A 13,065-nucleotide genomic window follows, 5' to 3' on the forward strand; every position below is an offset into this window, starting at 1 on the left:
ATGTTGAAACCGGTCAGACGGTTTGGAACTATTGTCTGAAACCTAAATGTTTGGAACCTGTCTGGAACCTACATGTTTGAAACTGGTCAGACGGTTTGGAACTATTGTCTGAAACCTAAATGTTTGGAACCTGTCTGAAACCTAAATGTTTGAAACGGGTCAAACGGTTTGGAACTATTGTCTGAAACCTGAATAAAACGAATGTATGGAAACTATTCAAACTGTTGTAAACTTTCGACGTATGAAACTTTATTAAAATATATTTATAAAACGGTTGGAACAAGGTAGCACTAAGGTATGGTTTAACAGCAAACACTCACTGCAATAGTGAGAGATGTGGAACGCAAAACCTTAGCACTAACCCTGTTTATACAACTTCTACGTAACCGAAACTATTTATATCTTCTCAACAGGCTTCAAACACTCCACTTTGTTTGAATACTCCTGCTACTCGTCTTTAAATATTAACTTTTAATCTTCTTCTTACGACGTCTCTGATAAGAATGACAATTTACACAACAAACAAATGGAAGTTTTTAACGACCTTGACTGGCTATACAGCCCTTGCACGGTCGGTAATACAATTTACACTGGATAGCTACCCACTATTTATACTTCTAACGCGGACCTCGAAGAGAGCACCCTAGTAACAACTGTACAGGTAAAGCGTCTGATAGCAACCAAGGATAAAGGGATGATTTTAGATACAGTTTTCAACGATAAACGGATGATATGGAAAAGTAATAGAGATATCGGAAAATATAAAACTGTAGAACTATTATAACCTGCTTAAACTGCAAATTCGTAACACATGTTTTATTCCTTGTTATAAAGGGATGACTCTGTACTTCGTTGACCAACTTAGTTTGAATACACGAAAAATTGTATATTTCGATATACATTTTTTATTTTTACGGGGTATTCGTCAATGCTATTACAACCAATCCACACAGAAAACCGACAGACATCTAGAGGTCAATATACAAAATTCAACAATAGGATGGTGTCAATACAATGTGTCAAATATAAAATCGACCGAGTAATAAAATATATATTGTGAATACATTTACCAGAAACTATCAAAGAATTTTGGATTGATAACGGATCTTAGATTATTTACCACTTTTTATTTTTATTTTGAGGGTCTCAGTGTGACTTATTACCAATATAAATGTCATTTCGTTGTTTTTGGTTTCGTAACGTGCTAACAAGGATTTTTTGGGTTAAGACTTAATCTAACCGCGGCATTTTAATTATATGCGCATTTTGTACATTTTGCCTTGTGCACAAATTTAGTAGAAGGAAATTAAAACACGATTCGGAACTAGAAAGTTATTTTTATATATTTTTTTCATTTTATGTCGATCAAATTTTAACATCTAAAGCGTGTCAGGTGATGAACATAGGCGTTAAGGTCTAAAGGACAATTTGAAGGCAAGGAGAATCATTCACTTTTAAAATGCAGCACAAAACGTGTATCTTGATGTTCTTGGTATTCTTCTTACACTTTTCCATCGGATTAGTTACACATGAAAAGCTGTCGACGCAGATAAGCACAAACACGGTCATATTGCGGCAAATTTTGGCAAAGTTAAATAGAGGTATTTATAACATTGAAATTTTACTTTCTTTTGGGAGAGGTAATTAGTACAAAATTATGATCATACTGTATAGATATTTTGGTGTTAATTTTGAAGATTGTAATAGATATTGTCCAAAATTTGACATCTCGCGGCACTTTGATTTTTTTTTTATTGATGTGTTCAGCCTGGAAAATTTAATACTGAACAATTATTTATCATGTCCCAGGTTTATCCTGATTTCAAAAATAAAAACTTTCGTTACTATGACATAAATCTAGCACAAAGCATGATTCAGCTTTGACAATTTACATTAATCTGTTCTCGTCCTGAGTATACTCGATTTTTTTTAACTGTTAAACGTAAATATTCATTCAACCATCCATCCTTATTAGTGTAAGCGAAATGGCGGTAAATTCAAATCACGAGAGATCATTGTGTTGGCCATGTTCCAAATAGTAATCTTTAAAGCAGAAAAGCAGTTTTTATATTTCACCTTTCATTGTCATATCAATTTCTTAAGTTTTAGATATCCATATGTGAGAGTTTCTAGAAAAACATTTGGTATAACATTATATGAGTGTGAAGTTTGATATAGGTGTTTAGCCCTTTTTAACTGATTTTTACAGTTTGTTCTTTTGTTGTGCTTTTAAACCACTGGCCCGTGTTAGAAGAGGGTTCAGCGCTCCTAAACATGTTTTTACCTGAAACTATTAAAGATTAAGAGATTTTGAGATTGATGACGGATCTTAGATTAATACCTACTTTTTTGGTTTTGATGGTCTCAGTGTGACTTGACACCAATACAAGGGTTGTTTCGTTGTTTTTTGTTTCGTCACGTGTTTATATAGATGTTTGGGGGTAAGACTTTATCTAACTTTCATTTCGATTATATGCGCATTTTGTATATATATACGTTTTGTTTTGTGCACAAATTCAGAAGTCGGAAGTAAAAACATAATTCGGAACTAAAAAAATATTGTAATACACTTTTTTTCATTTTATATCGATCAAATTTAACATGTTATACTTTACACGATGAACATACATGTAGGTGCTTAACTATATAAGGTCTGAACGAGATTGTTAACTGTTAAACCACTGGAACTTGTTTTTGTCCATGGGAATATCCACTTTCAACTATGCTCACTAAAGTTAGGAGTTAGGATACGTTGAAAGTGGATCTTCCCATGGATAGAAACAACTGTCTATGCGTTAAACGTAAATATCCATTTATCCATCCTCTCCATCCTTATTAGTGTAATGAAAATGGCGGTAAATTTAAATCACGCGAGATCATTGTGGTGGCCATGTTACAAATATGAATCAGTAAAGCAGTTTTTATTTTTCACTTTTCATTGTCATATCAATTTTTCAAGTTTTAAATTTCCTAATGGGAGAGTTTCTAGAAAAACAATTAGACAAAAGTATAACATTATGTGAATGTGAAGTTTGATATAGGGTAGCCCTTATCAAATGAATTTTACAGTTGGATTTTTTGTTGTGCATTTAAACCACTGCCCCGTGTTAGTAGAGGGTTTAGCACTTCCAAACATGTTATCCGTTATATTCTATATGTGTTTGTTCTATGACAGGAATTTTTTAATCAGCAGTTGGCGTTTGTTGTGGTCTGTCATGTTTGTTTTTCGTTATAGTTGTACCATAAATTGTTGATTTTCTCGTTATAATTGTTTTCATTTAGTTTTAATCCATTATTTTCTACATAAGGAAAGGCCTGTTTTAAGCAAAGAATATGACAGTTGTATTTGAGCTTTTGATAAGCCATTAGATAAGTGACTTTTATTTTTAAATATTTCTTGGAGTTTGGTTTTTTGTTTTACTTTTGTCTCGTTGTGCAAATTATTACTTTAGAACATAATCTTAAACTTGATCCTTCCGGAGCACCTCAAATCATCCCTAGTTTTTGCGTAAGGTTCGTTTTGTTCAGTCCTTAGTTTTCTATGTTGTGTTCGTTTTCGGTTTTTGCATGGTGTTGTCCGTTTGTCATTGACTTATAAATTTAAATATTCTTTTGCTACATGGTTGATTAAACAAAACACAGGCTAACTTTTACCATTCAGTTTTCACTTTATGTTAACCGGTTGATGAAAAGAATGGGAACAATTGCACATACACTTCCTCATTAGACATTTAGAATTTTACAATGTATCTTCACTTCGAAGCTGATCTATAATTTTTTTTCCTACGGAATGCGTGCTAATCATTTAAGTCACAGTAGGATATACCACAAAAGAATACTATGACATGTTATCATTTATTAGAAACATATAAATAAGAAATTGTTGTTAAAGTACAGTGTTTATATCACATTCCAGACAATCCTGATGTTGAAAGTTTGCAAGAGGTAGCAATAGGAAAGACATCGACTCAAAGTACGCAACATTTAAGTTATAAACCTGGTAATGCTAATGACGGAAACCTTAACACCTTTTCGCACACCACTACAGAACAGTCGCCATACTGGGAGGTTGACCTTGGTCGTAATTACAAGATCAGACAGATCGAAATATTTGTACGGAGAACCTGTTGTGGTAAGCTGGTTTGTTAAAATTATAAAGTCAATTGTCTAATATGTTTTATATCAATATACGTAACAAGTGACAGTCATTGGCAACTAAGCTTTGACACAAACTTTGCACCAAAAGCTGAACAGGAGGTAAAACAACTGTCCGCCCAATAGAATTAGATTAAATTGACTAGGGAATAATAAGCAGTAATAATAATACAAAGTGATAGATAAGCATATAAAAAAGTGGTATGATTGCCAATGAGACAACTCTCCACAAGAGACCAAAATGACACAGAAATTAACAACTACAGGTCACCGTACGGTCTTCAGCAATGAGCAAAGCCAATACCGCATAGTCAAGATATAAAAGCCCCGAAATGACAATGTAAAACAATTCAAACGAAAAAGCTAACGGCCTTATTTATTTAAAAAAATGAACGAAAAACAAATATGTAACACATAAGCAAACGACACCACTGAACTACAGGCTCCTGGCATGGGACAGGCACATACATATATAATGTGGCGGGGTTAAACATGTTAGCGGGTTTCCAACCCTCCTCCTAACCTGGGACAGTGGAATAACAGTACAACATAAGAACGAACTAAACAAATCAGTTGAAAAAGGCTTAACTCATCAGATGGACAAAAATACAAGTGGACGTGGACGGTAAATTGTATATCCTAACAACAAAAAGGTACACTAGGTACAGATCTGAGAGTACCTATGTCCGTCCAGAACTTTCTTGTATATACAAAAAAACAGTACCTGCCATTTGTAAAAGCTCAGACACGAAATGACTTTTTTTTTTTTTAAATATCTGTTTTTCTTGATTTTAAGTTTTTAATTTATGTTACAGGTAATCTTATCCGCAATTTAAATATAACCGCGGGACCATCACATAATCTGATGACGCGTTGTGGTTTTTACCCAGGACCTGCCAATACAGGAGATCACCTGGTCTTTGAATGCAGACCGATAATAAATGGCCGTTACGTAAGAATTCAGAAGAATGACTCGACAAACCTAGCTTTAGCCGAGGTGCAGGTGATGGCAATTGTTGACAGGACAATTGGATAAAGAGACTTTTTTCTCAATTGCATATATATCACTTGAAATATAATACATGTATCTCAAAAAGTTTGATTAATTACGAATGGGAGTCTTTTGTCCTCATGGATAACAAATGACAGCAAACAACAATATTGGTAAAAAGTTTTAATAACGAAAGCGAATTTTTATGCAAGATTATTGGGACATAACTCCAAAAATTCAGATTTATTTTGGAAAGTTCAGTAAATGTTTTATTAGTTTATGTAGCAAAAAAACAAGTAAGGTTATCCTATGTTCTATCTTCCAGAAGCCTTTCATAAGATGTGTATTTTTATATTTTATTCAATTTAACTTGTATATTTAGTTTTTCTCATTTAGTAAAGCTTTCGCCATTTACCATTCTTATGTCATATCAATTTTGCGTTACACTAACATTTGATGAAATATATAGCCAATTCTTATCTGATTTATATTTTCCCCTGACGGTTGATTATTGTCTATCGAGTGTGAGCTTAGTTCTTCATTGATCAATTCAATTATGATGACAAACTTTCTTGCTTTAATCTGAATTTCCTATTCCTGTTCACATAGGGAGATCATGTGTTTTGTCGATCATTGGTTGGCAGATTTTGATTTTATTAGATTTAGCACATATTCTGAACTCATTATATTTGCATTTGCCCCACCCTCTTCAGACTTAAATGGTCACCCACTAATATTATGGAAAGAGAGAAAAAAAAAACGATTAAACAAAAAGAAAATTGAGCAACACGATTAAAATAACCAGACGTATTGACTAACACACAACCTTATTATAAAATAGACAAAAACAAAGAAAAAACATATGGTTCAGATAGAGTGAAAGCTTCTCAAGTCAAATGAGGTTTGAGGTTTTGACACTTTTTTGTATTGTTTGTTACAACTGAAATCACGTGCAGGGTATTTTTTAAAGTACCTGTCTTTGTAAGAATCATGCAGGTTCCTGTTGATGGGCGATTCATGACCCCTCTTCAAATGTCTTTATATTTTGTTTATGAAGAAGGTAAAGTATGAAAATAAGTTTCATTTATTATTTTTTTTCTTTTGAACCTTAAAAAAATAGAATTAAAAACACGTAGAATTAGTGAGATAAAACTCGGTATGCATCTGTATAGTTTTTATTTATGGGGAAACTGGAGTGCCGGTGGAAAACAACAGAAAACTGACAATGCTCGCTCGTCAATTAAGATTCGAACTCCCAAGCTCAGTGTTGACAGGCTAATTATACAGTTGGGACTACTTAGACCAATCGTATCAATATTTCTCTACACTATTTATTTAAGAACCTATATCGATTTTCTAAGGTATGCATTCGGCGCCAGAAGAAAAGAAACCAACAATTAATTTTTAAATATCTGACATTGTAAAGTTCAACTACAGTAAAAGTTGTAAAATGCATTTTTTCTTGTACAAAAAACACTTCATTTTGTTATTAAAATTGTGGTTAGATTTAACTTTTTTTTCATACATTTTTTGTTCGTTTAAATGCCAATGTTATCATAAACTATGTTTCAATATTATGTTACAAATATTTTATCATATTCAATTCAAAATAAGAGAGTGATTTTTCAATTTATAAAAAATCAAGGTGTTGCAATACCTTTTTTACATGGGCATACATTAATTCCACAAACAGCCGAAACAGCGGAGCTTACTAAGGAGGAGATGATTTCTCAGACCTCTTCTTTCTTTTCAAAGTTCAGTATCAAACGTTTAATACTTTTTAAATATCGATCCCCATTATAATGATGTCATGCTCTTTTTGCTATATCTTTCCTCTATAATATAGGAAGTATAATATTAAATAAAGTAAGTACAGAAAAGCGGTTCGGACGCACCAAATGATATTAATATGATCTTATATAGAACGTTATTTTTATTGCGAAATATAAAATAAGGAGTGATAGAAAGCTTACAAAGTATAAATACATAAAAAAAGAAATGTAATATTCAAATCATTAATGTTGACTGTCCTTTTTAATATCACTACTTGGTCTCTTTATGCTTCACTTAATCTTTTTAAAGGTACATGTATAGATTGTGTCATTTTATGGACGAAATCTAAAAATGAATCTGTTAAATCACACCTGTATGAATCACTCGCGTGCCGTCTATAAATATTAAAATATTTTAGAAATTTGTAAGATGTTTTAATATAAAGTGTTAACAAATCCGTCTTTCTGTCATATAAAAAAATATCATTAGAACTTTATACATGTACTTGTATAAATTATTATGTGATCATATCAATGGGAGATTTGAGAACGGTAACAGTTGAAAATTTGTGTAAAGAATGTGACTGTGACAAACCAGTAGAATGGGTCTGTCTAGAATGTAACGTACCGGGCCATGATATTATTAAGGCTATTTCATTAAATGCATGTAGGTGGAAGATGATTATGCATAATGGTAAACAAAAAAACCATTTTTTGTTTGGGTACAATAATTAAACTTCTACCCTCCTACCATTTTAATGGAGTAGCCTTTACAGAAACTATACATGCTATATGATGTTGAGTTATGAAGTAATATGAATCCAGGAAGTTTGAACATATATAAAATTATATGTCATTAACAGCTGCTTATTGTTTATATATTTGTACAAGAATATAAAAAAAATGTTTTATTAAAGGCATCATGTAGGAACAATGTATGTATGTTAATGATGCAGGAATAAATCCATCATGTCCATCAATAAAAAAAAGCGCAGAAGAATTTTAGAAGTCTTTTTTATGCTATGCCTACACTATTATTAGGTAGGCATGTTCCTGGTGTGGGTGTCTGTATGAATCTGTTCTCTTGTGGTAAAATACAATTTTGTTCTAGGTTACTTAATAGTCACATCAATTTGAATCTCTACTTGATTTGAATTATTGAATTACCTTTAATATGTGATTTGTACAAATGTTTAATGTGGTTGTTCTCAAGCAGTTTCCTCTCTCTTTCCTCTCTGGTCTCAAGTTCATTTTCTATGTCTGGAATTTGATCTGGATCTATGATAAATGTTAAGATGAAATAAAATTTATGTAGATTACTGAAATAAAATTTATGCAGATTACATAACATTTTCTGAAAGGAATGTTAAACTAAAGTGTCAACAAAAAAGGGCAAAATATGATTAGGATATTAACCTGTAGGCTGTACCTTTCTTGCCTGAAGAATCTTAAGTATTTATAATCCTGTGCTTTTAATATGCTAAATGAACTTTATTGGTGATTGAATTTATATTAGATAAACAATCAAATGAAGTTAACACGCACCTTTTAAGAATATAATCATCATATTAATACATTATTTCCTTTGTAGTAATATACCTTGTTCTAAATTCTTTTCAGGCGAAGTTGATGGTTGATCCTCGTTGGCAGGTTCTTTGGTGCCACTACTGGCTTGAAATTCTATGGAGAATAAAAATAAACAAAAAAATGCAGGTCAGGAATTATAATTATGATTCTTATAATCATACTGAACAGACACAGTTTTTCTGTCCAATATTGATTTTGTTGATCTTGCTTAACTCGATAGACATAATTATATATACAAGACAAATACCCTTATATCTAATCAGTTGGGGCTGCATATCATTTGTATGCAACTCAAAACACCATATCTGTTTAAAGGGGAATAATCCTTACAGAAATTGATTGATTGTCTCCCATATTACTTTCTATTCCATGTGCATGCAATAACTGTTCAGAGTTCTATTGTCATGTATTTCATTTTATTATTTCATTGTTATAACAAATCATTGTAATCATTGTATGAAATTTAAAACCCGCAAGGGTCCATAATTGGATTAATAAAGTATTCTTATTCTTATTCTTATTCTTATTCTTATACATATGCTATACAATTGAAATGAAAGACCGTACACAAATTGGTCAATAGATATAGGAAGATGTGGTGTGAGTGCCAATGAGACAACTCTCCATCCAAATAACAATTTAAAAAAGTAAACCATTATAGGTCAATGTACGGCCTTCAACACGGAGCCTTGGCTCACACAGAACAACAAGCTATAAAGGGCCCAAAAATTACTAGTGTAAAACCATTCAAACGGGAAAACCAACGATCAAGTTTACTTTCTCCATATCAAAATAAAAAGATAAAAAGACACATTTATAACTTATTATACAAAGAACTATTTCTGTGTTTGTTTTTTTCCCAGATTCATAAAATTTGTCTATCAACTAACATGAATGGAGAAAAACAAGTTTAACTTAAGGTAGATGGGGTGTCTTAATTGTATTTCATAGAATTTTTTAATAATTGGACCATAAATCATAATCTACGCCATAGAATTTTGAGATAACCTATGAGAATATAACTTTAATAGTATGCTTTCAGTTAAGAAAAAGAAAAAATGGGGTCACCAGACCCGTTTTCTTGCTACATAATAAAACAGGTAAATTCCTAAAACATTCCATTGATAAAGTACCTTAATCTGAATTATCTGCCCTTGCATTCGAGTTGCCTCCCCTTATGTGGCAAAATTAGAAAAAAAAGTAATTTAACAAAAGTTTACTGTTTTTATACGACCGCAAAAATTGAAATTTTTTTCGTCGTATATTGCTATCACGTTGGCGTCGTCGTCTGCGTCGTCGTCGTCGTCGTCCGAATTCTTTTAGTTTTCGCACTCTAACTTTAGTAAAAGTGAATAGAAATCTATGAAATTTCAACACAAGGTTTTTGACCACAAAAGTAAGGTTTTGATGGATTTTTGGAGTTTTGATCCCAACATTTTAGGAATTAGGGGCCAAAAGGGCCCAAATAAGCATTTTCTTGGTTTTCGCACAATAACTTTAGTTTAAGTAAATAGAAATCAATGAAATTTAAACACGGTTTATGACCATAAAAGGAAGGTTGGTATTGATTTTGGGAGTTGAGGTTCCAACAGTTTAGGAATTAGGGGCCAAAAAGGGACCCAAATAAGCATTTGTTGGTTTTCGCACCATAACTTTAGTATAAGTAAATAGAAATCTATGAAATTTAAACACAAGGTTAATGACCATAAAAGGAAGGTTGGTATTGATTTTTGGAGTTTTGGTCCCAACAGTTTAGGAATAAGGGGCCCAAAGGGTCCAAAATTAAACTTTGTTTGATTTCATCAAAAATTTAATAATTGGGGTTCTTTGATATGCCGAATCTAACTGTGTATGTAGATTCTTAATTTTTGGTCCCGTTTTCGAATTGGTTTACATTAAGGTCCAAAGGGTCCAAACTTAAAATTTGTTTGATTTTGACAAAAATTGAATCCTTGGGGTTCTTTGATATACTGAATCTAAAAATGTACTTAGATTTTCAATTATTGGCCCAGTTTTCAAGTTGGTCCAAATCGGGGTCCAAAATTAAACTTTGTTTGATTTCATCAAAAATTGAATAAATGGGGTTCTTTGGTAAAATTAATTTTTAGAATTATATAATATCCTGAATATAATCATGTATCTACATTTTGGATATTGAACCATAATAGTTTAATATCCAATTTAAAAAAATTAAATTCTAATTTTCATTTCTTAAACCAAATTCATAATGTGAAATAAACCTATGTTGTGTCAACTATTTAATCACAATCCACATTTAAAGCTGTATCAAACTTAAAAGTTGTGTCCATACTTGTCCCATCTGTTCAGGGTTCTACATCTGCGGTCGTATAATGCTGCGCCCTGCAAAGCAACTGGTTCACAATTGCTATAATATTATGTAATCAAATGACAGAGAAAAACAGTGTTTGTTTGTTTTCTTTAGAAAAACTAAGACCAAATTGAGGGACAGGTCCTGATATTGCAATCTCAGACTCAAGTTGTTAAGAAGAAAAAAAAAAGTTGTAAGGCATTTATTAAAAAATTAAATGATATAAATGCCAATGAACATGAGGAAACAACTTTTATGTCTGTTCTATGTTCGGTTTGTTGTCTCTTTGACACATTCCCCATTTCCATTCTCAATGTCATCTTCATTTATACGACACAGAAATTAGCTACTTAAGGTATGGCCTTCAAAAATGAGAAAAAAACAAAACCTCATAGTCTGCTATGCTAAAAAGCCAAGAAATGACAAATAATGATTGAAAAACAAATATGATGTACAGCAACAAAAGACAACTGCTAAAGTCACACAGAATTTGGCAGGGTCAAACCTTCAACTCCCTTTATTTAAGGAATTACTGTTATATTTTTTGTCTATGAAGAAATAACATAAAAAAAAATGTGGTGCACACGTGTAAAGTGTTAACTGCCATTTAGAATAGGCAGAAAATAATATAAGTCATTTCCTATAATTTAATTCTTAATTCAATTTTTAACCAGAGTAAATCATGAAAAGACGTTGATGAAGATCACAGTCACATGACAAAACTATGTCTATGCCAAATGGAAGTTATTAACGACCTTGACTGGCTATACAGCCCTTGCGTGGTCGGTAAATTTTGTCTATGGGCTGATTAACAGAACAACGTCAGCCAATTAAAAGACATGTTACATCCAAAATTAAATTATATAGAAATACAGTTGAAAATTTACGGCCACTTCTTTTTAGAGAAATCTTTTTTCAGAAAATACTATGTCATCCCGAGGGAAGGATAATTGTTTTTTTTTTTTAAATGCAAACGGAGTATTCTTCTTATTTACTATTATTTTTGTGGGCGCTGGATGTAAAATCAGTGCGGTCCCTGGTTGGGACATAGTATTTTCTGAAGCACCCCTTAATAGGAATTAAGAATCAAATCATGTTTGTATTCTGTGATTCTGGAACACGCCCCTGTTTTCCAAACAAAAATTTCCCGTGTTTTAATTCCTGAATTTTTTATGAACTATTCCACACTTTATACTGTAGAGTGGATTGTTTGCTGAAGATTTTTTTGAATTGAAAAATGCAGAACATTACATTTCCCGTGTTTTAATTCCTGAATTTTTTATGAACTATTCCACACTTAATACTGAAAAGTGGATTGTTTGTTAAAGATTTTTTTCATTTGAAAAATGCAGAATATTACCTTTCTGTTGGTGATGCAGGTAAACTTGATGTTCAGGAATAAATGAAGGTATGGTTGGGATACGGTAGGTGTTTCTCCACAAATGATGGAAAACTAAGCCAAATATAAATATTTTTGTGAAGTTAAGTCCATCAATTAAACTTTAAACACTGAAATTTAAACAAAATATGCTGGTGGAAAATTTCAAGGTGTCCTCTTAAAAAAATGAATCTGGAAATAATATTCTACTATACAAGGAGGGGCCGAAGGTAGCAAGGGCCATATGTAGGAAAGTTTTAAAAGAGGGCAATGAGAAATGAAGGACGATAGAATTTGTACATCTGAATATTTATTCTATAATTTATCAACTTGATGCCTTTTATATCACAAAATCGGGTATATTTTACAAAGTATTGAAAGATCGCACCCTTAAAAGCGTACTTGGACTTGACAGAAAAAATATTTGATCACAAAAATATTTATTTTTTCAATTCTGGCAGTAGTAAAAGTTTACTACATCAAATGAATAAATAAAATAATATATAAACAATACAAATAAATACAAATAACACATTTTATCATATGTTTAGTAGTAAATACAGTAGTTTTGCATATGTAATAAATAGCTTGCTGTTTAATCCATATCGCGCAACTTTGATGCGCACCCTTTATCGCATACCCTTTATCACACCCCTACCCTTTATCGCACCCCTACCCTTTATCACACCCCTACTTTTTTTTTTTTTTTTTTTTACATAAAGTCATTTTTTTTTTTTTGCTTATGAAAAATTTCCCTCAATTTTTTTTTATGACGTCAAATATTGTTTGGTATGTGACGTCACGAACTTCGTTTTCATATTGTATGTGACGTCAAGAACGTCAAAAAAATTTC

At 31.9% G+C, this 13,065-nt stretch overlaps 1 protein-coding gene across 1 annotated transcript; it reads left to right on the plus strand.

Moving 5' to 3' along the window:
* The first annotated feature begins 1,356 nt into the window (after nt 1-1,356).
* On the plus strand, nt 1,357-5,560 carry LOC134683078 (fucolectin-1-like). The gene is made up of 3 exons (XM_063542138.1): nt 1,357-1,601; nt 3,917-4,132; nt 4,971-5,560. The coding sequence occupies exons 1-3, from the start codon at nt 1,460-1,462 to the stop codon at nt 5,189-5,191; spliced, it is 579 nt and encodes a 192-aa protein (XP_063398208.1). The 5' UTR covers nt 1,357-1,459; the 3' UTR covers nt 5,192-5,560.
* Nucleotides 5,561-13,065: the final 7,505 nt, after the last annotated feature.

Source organism: Mytilus trossulus, chromosome 9 (assembly GCF_036588685.1).
Source record: "Mytilus trossulus isolate FHL-02 chromosome 9, PNRI_Mtr1.1.1.hap1, whole genome shotgun sequence".
NCBI lineage: Eukaryota > Metazoa > Mollusca > Bivalvia > Mytilida > Mytilidae > Mytilus > Mytilus trossulus.

Bases quoted from the DNA above. Each gene is read 5' to 3' on its own strand.
- LOC134683078 (XM_063542138.1), top strand. From the start codon at position 1,460: ATGCAGCACAAAACGTGTATCTTGATGTTCTTGGTATTCTTCTTACAC. The intron at 1,602-3,916 runs GTATTTATAACA...ATCACATTCCAG, and splicing joins TTTGGCAAAGTTAAATAGAG to ACAATCCTGATGTTGAAAGT. The intron at 4,133-4,970 runs GTAAGCTGGTTT...TTTATGTTACAG, and splicing joins TGTACGGAGAACCTGTTGTG to GTAATCTTATCCGCAATTTA.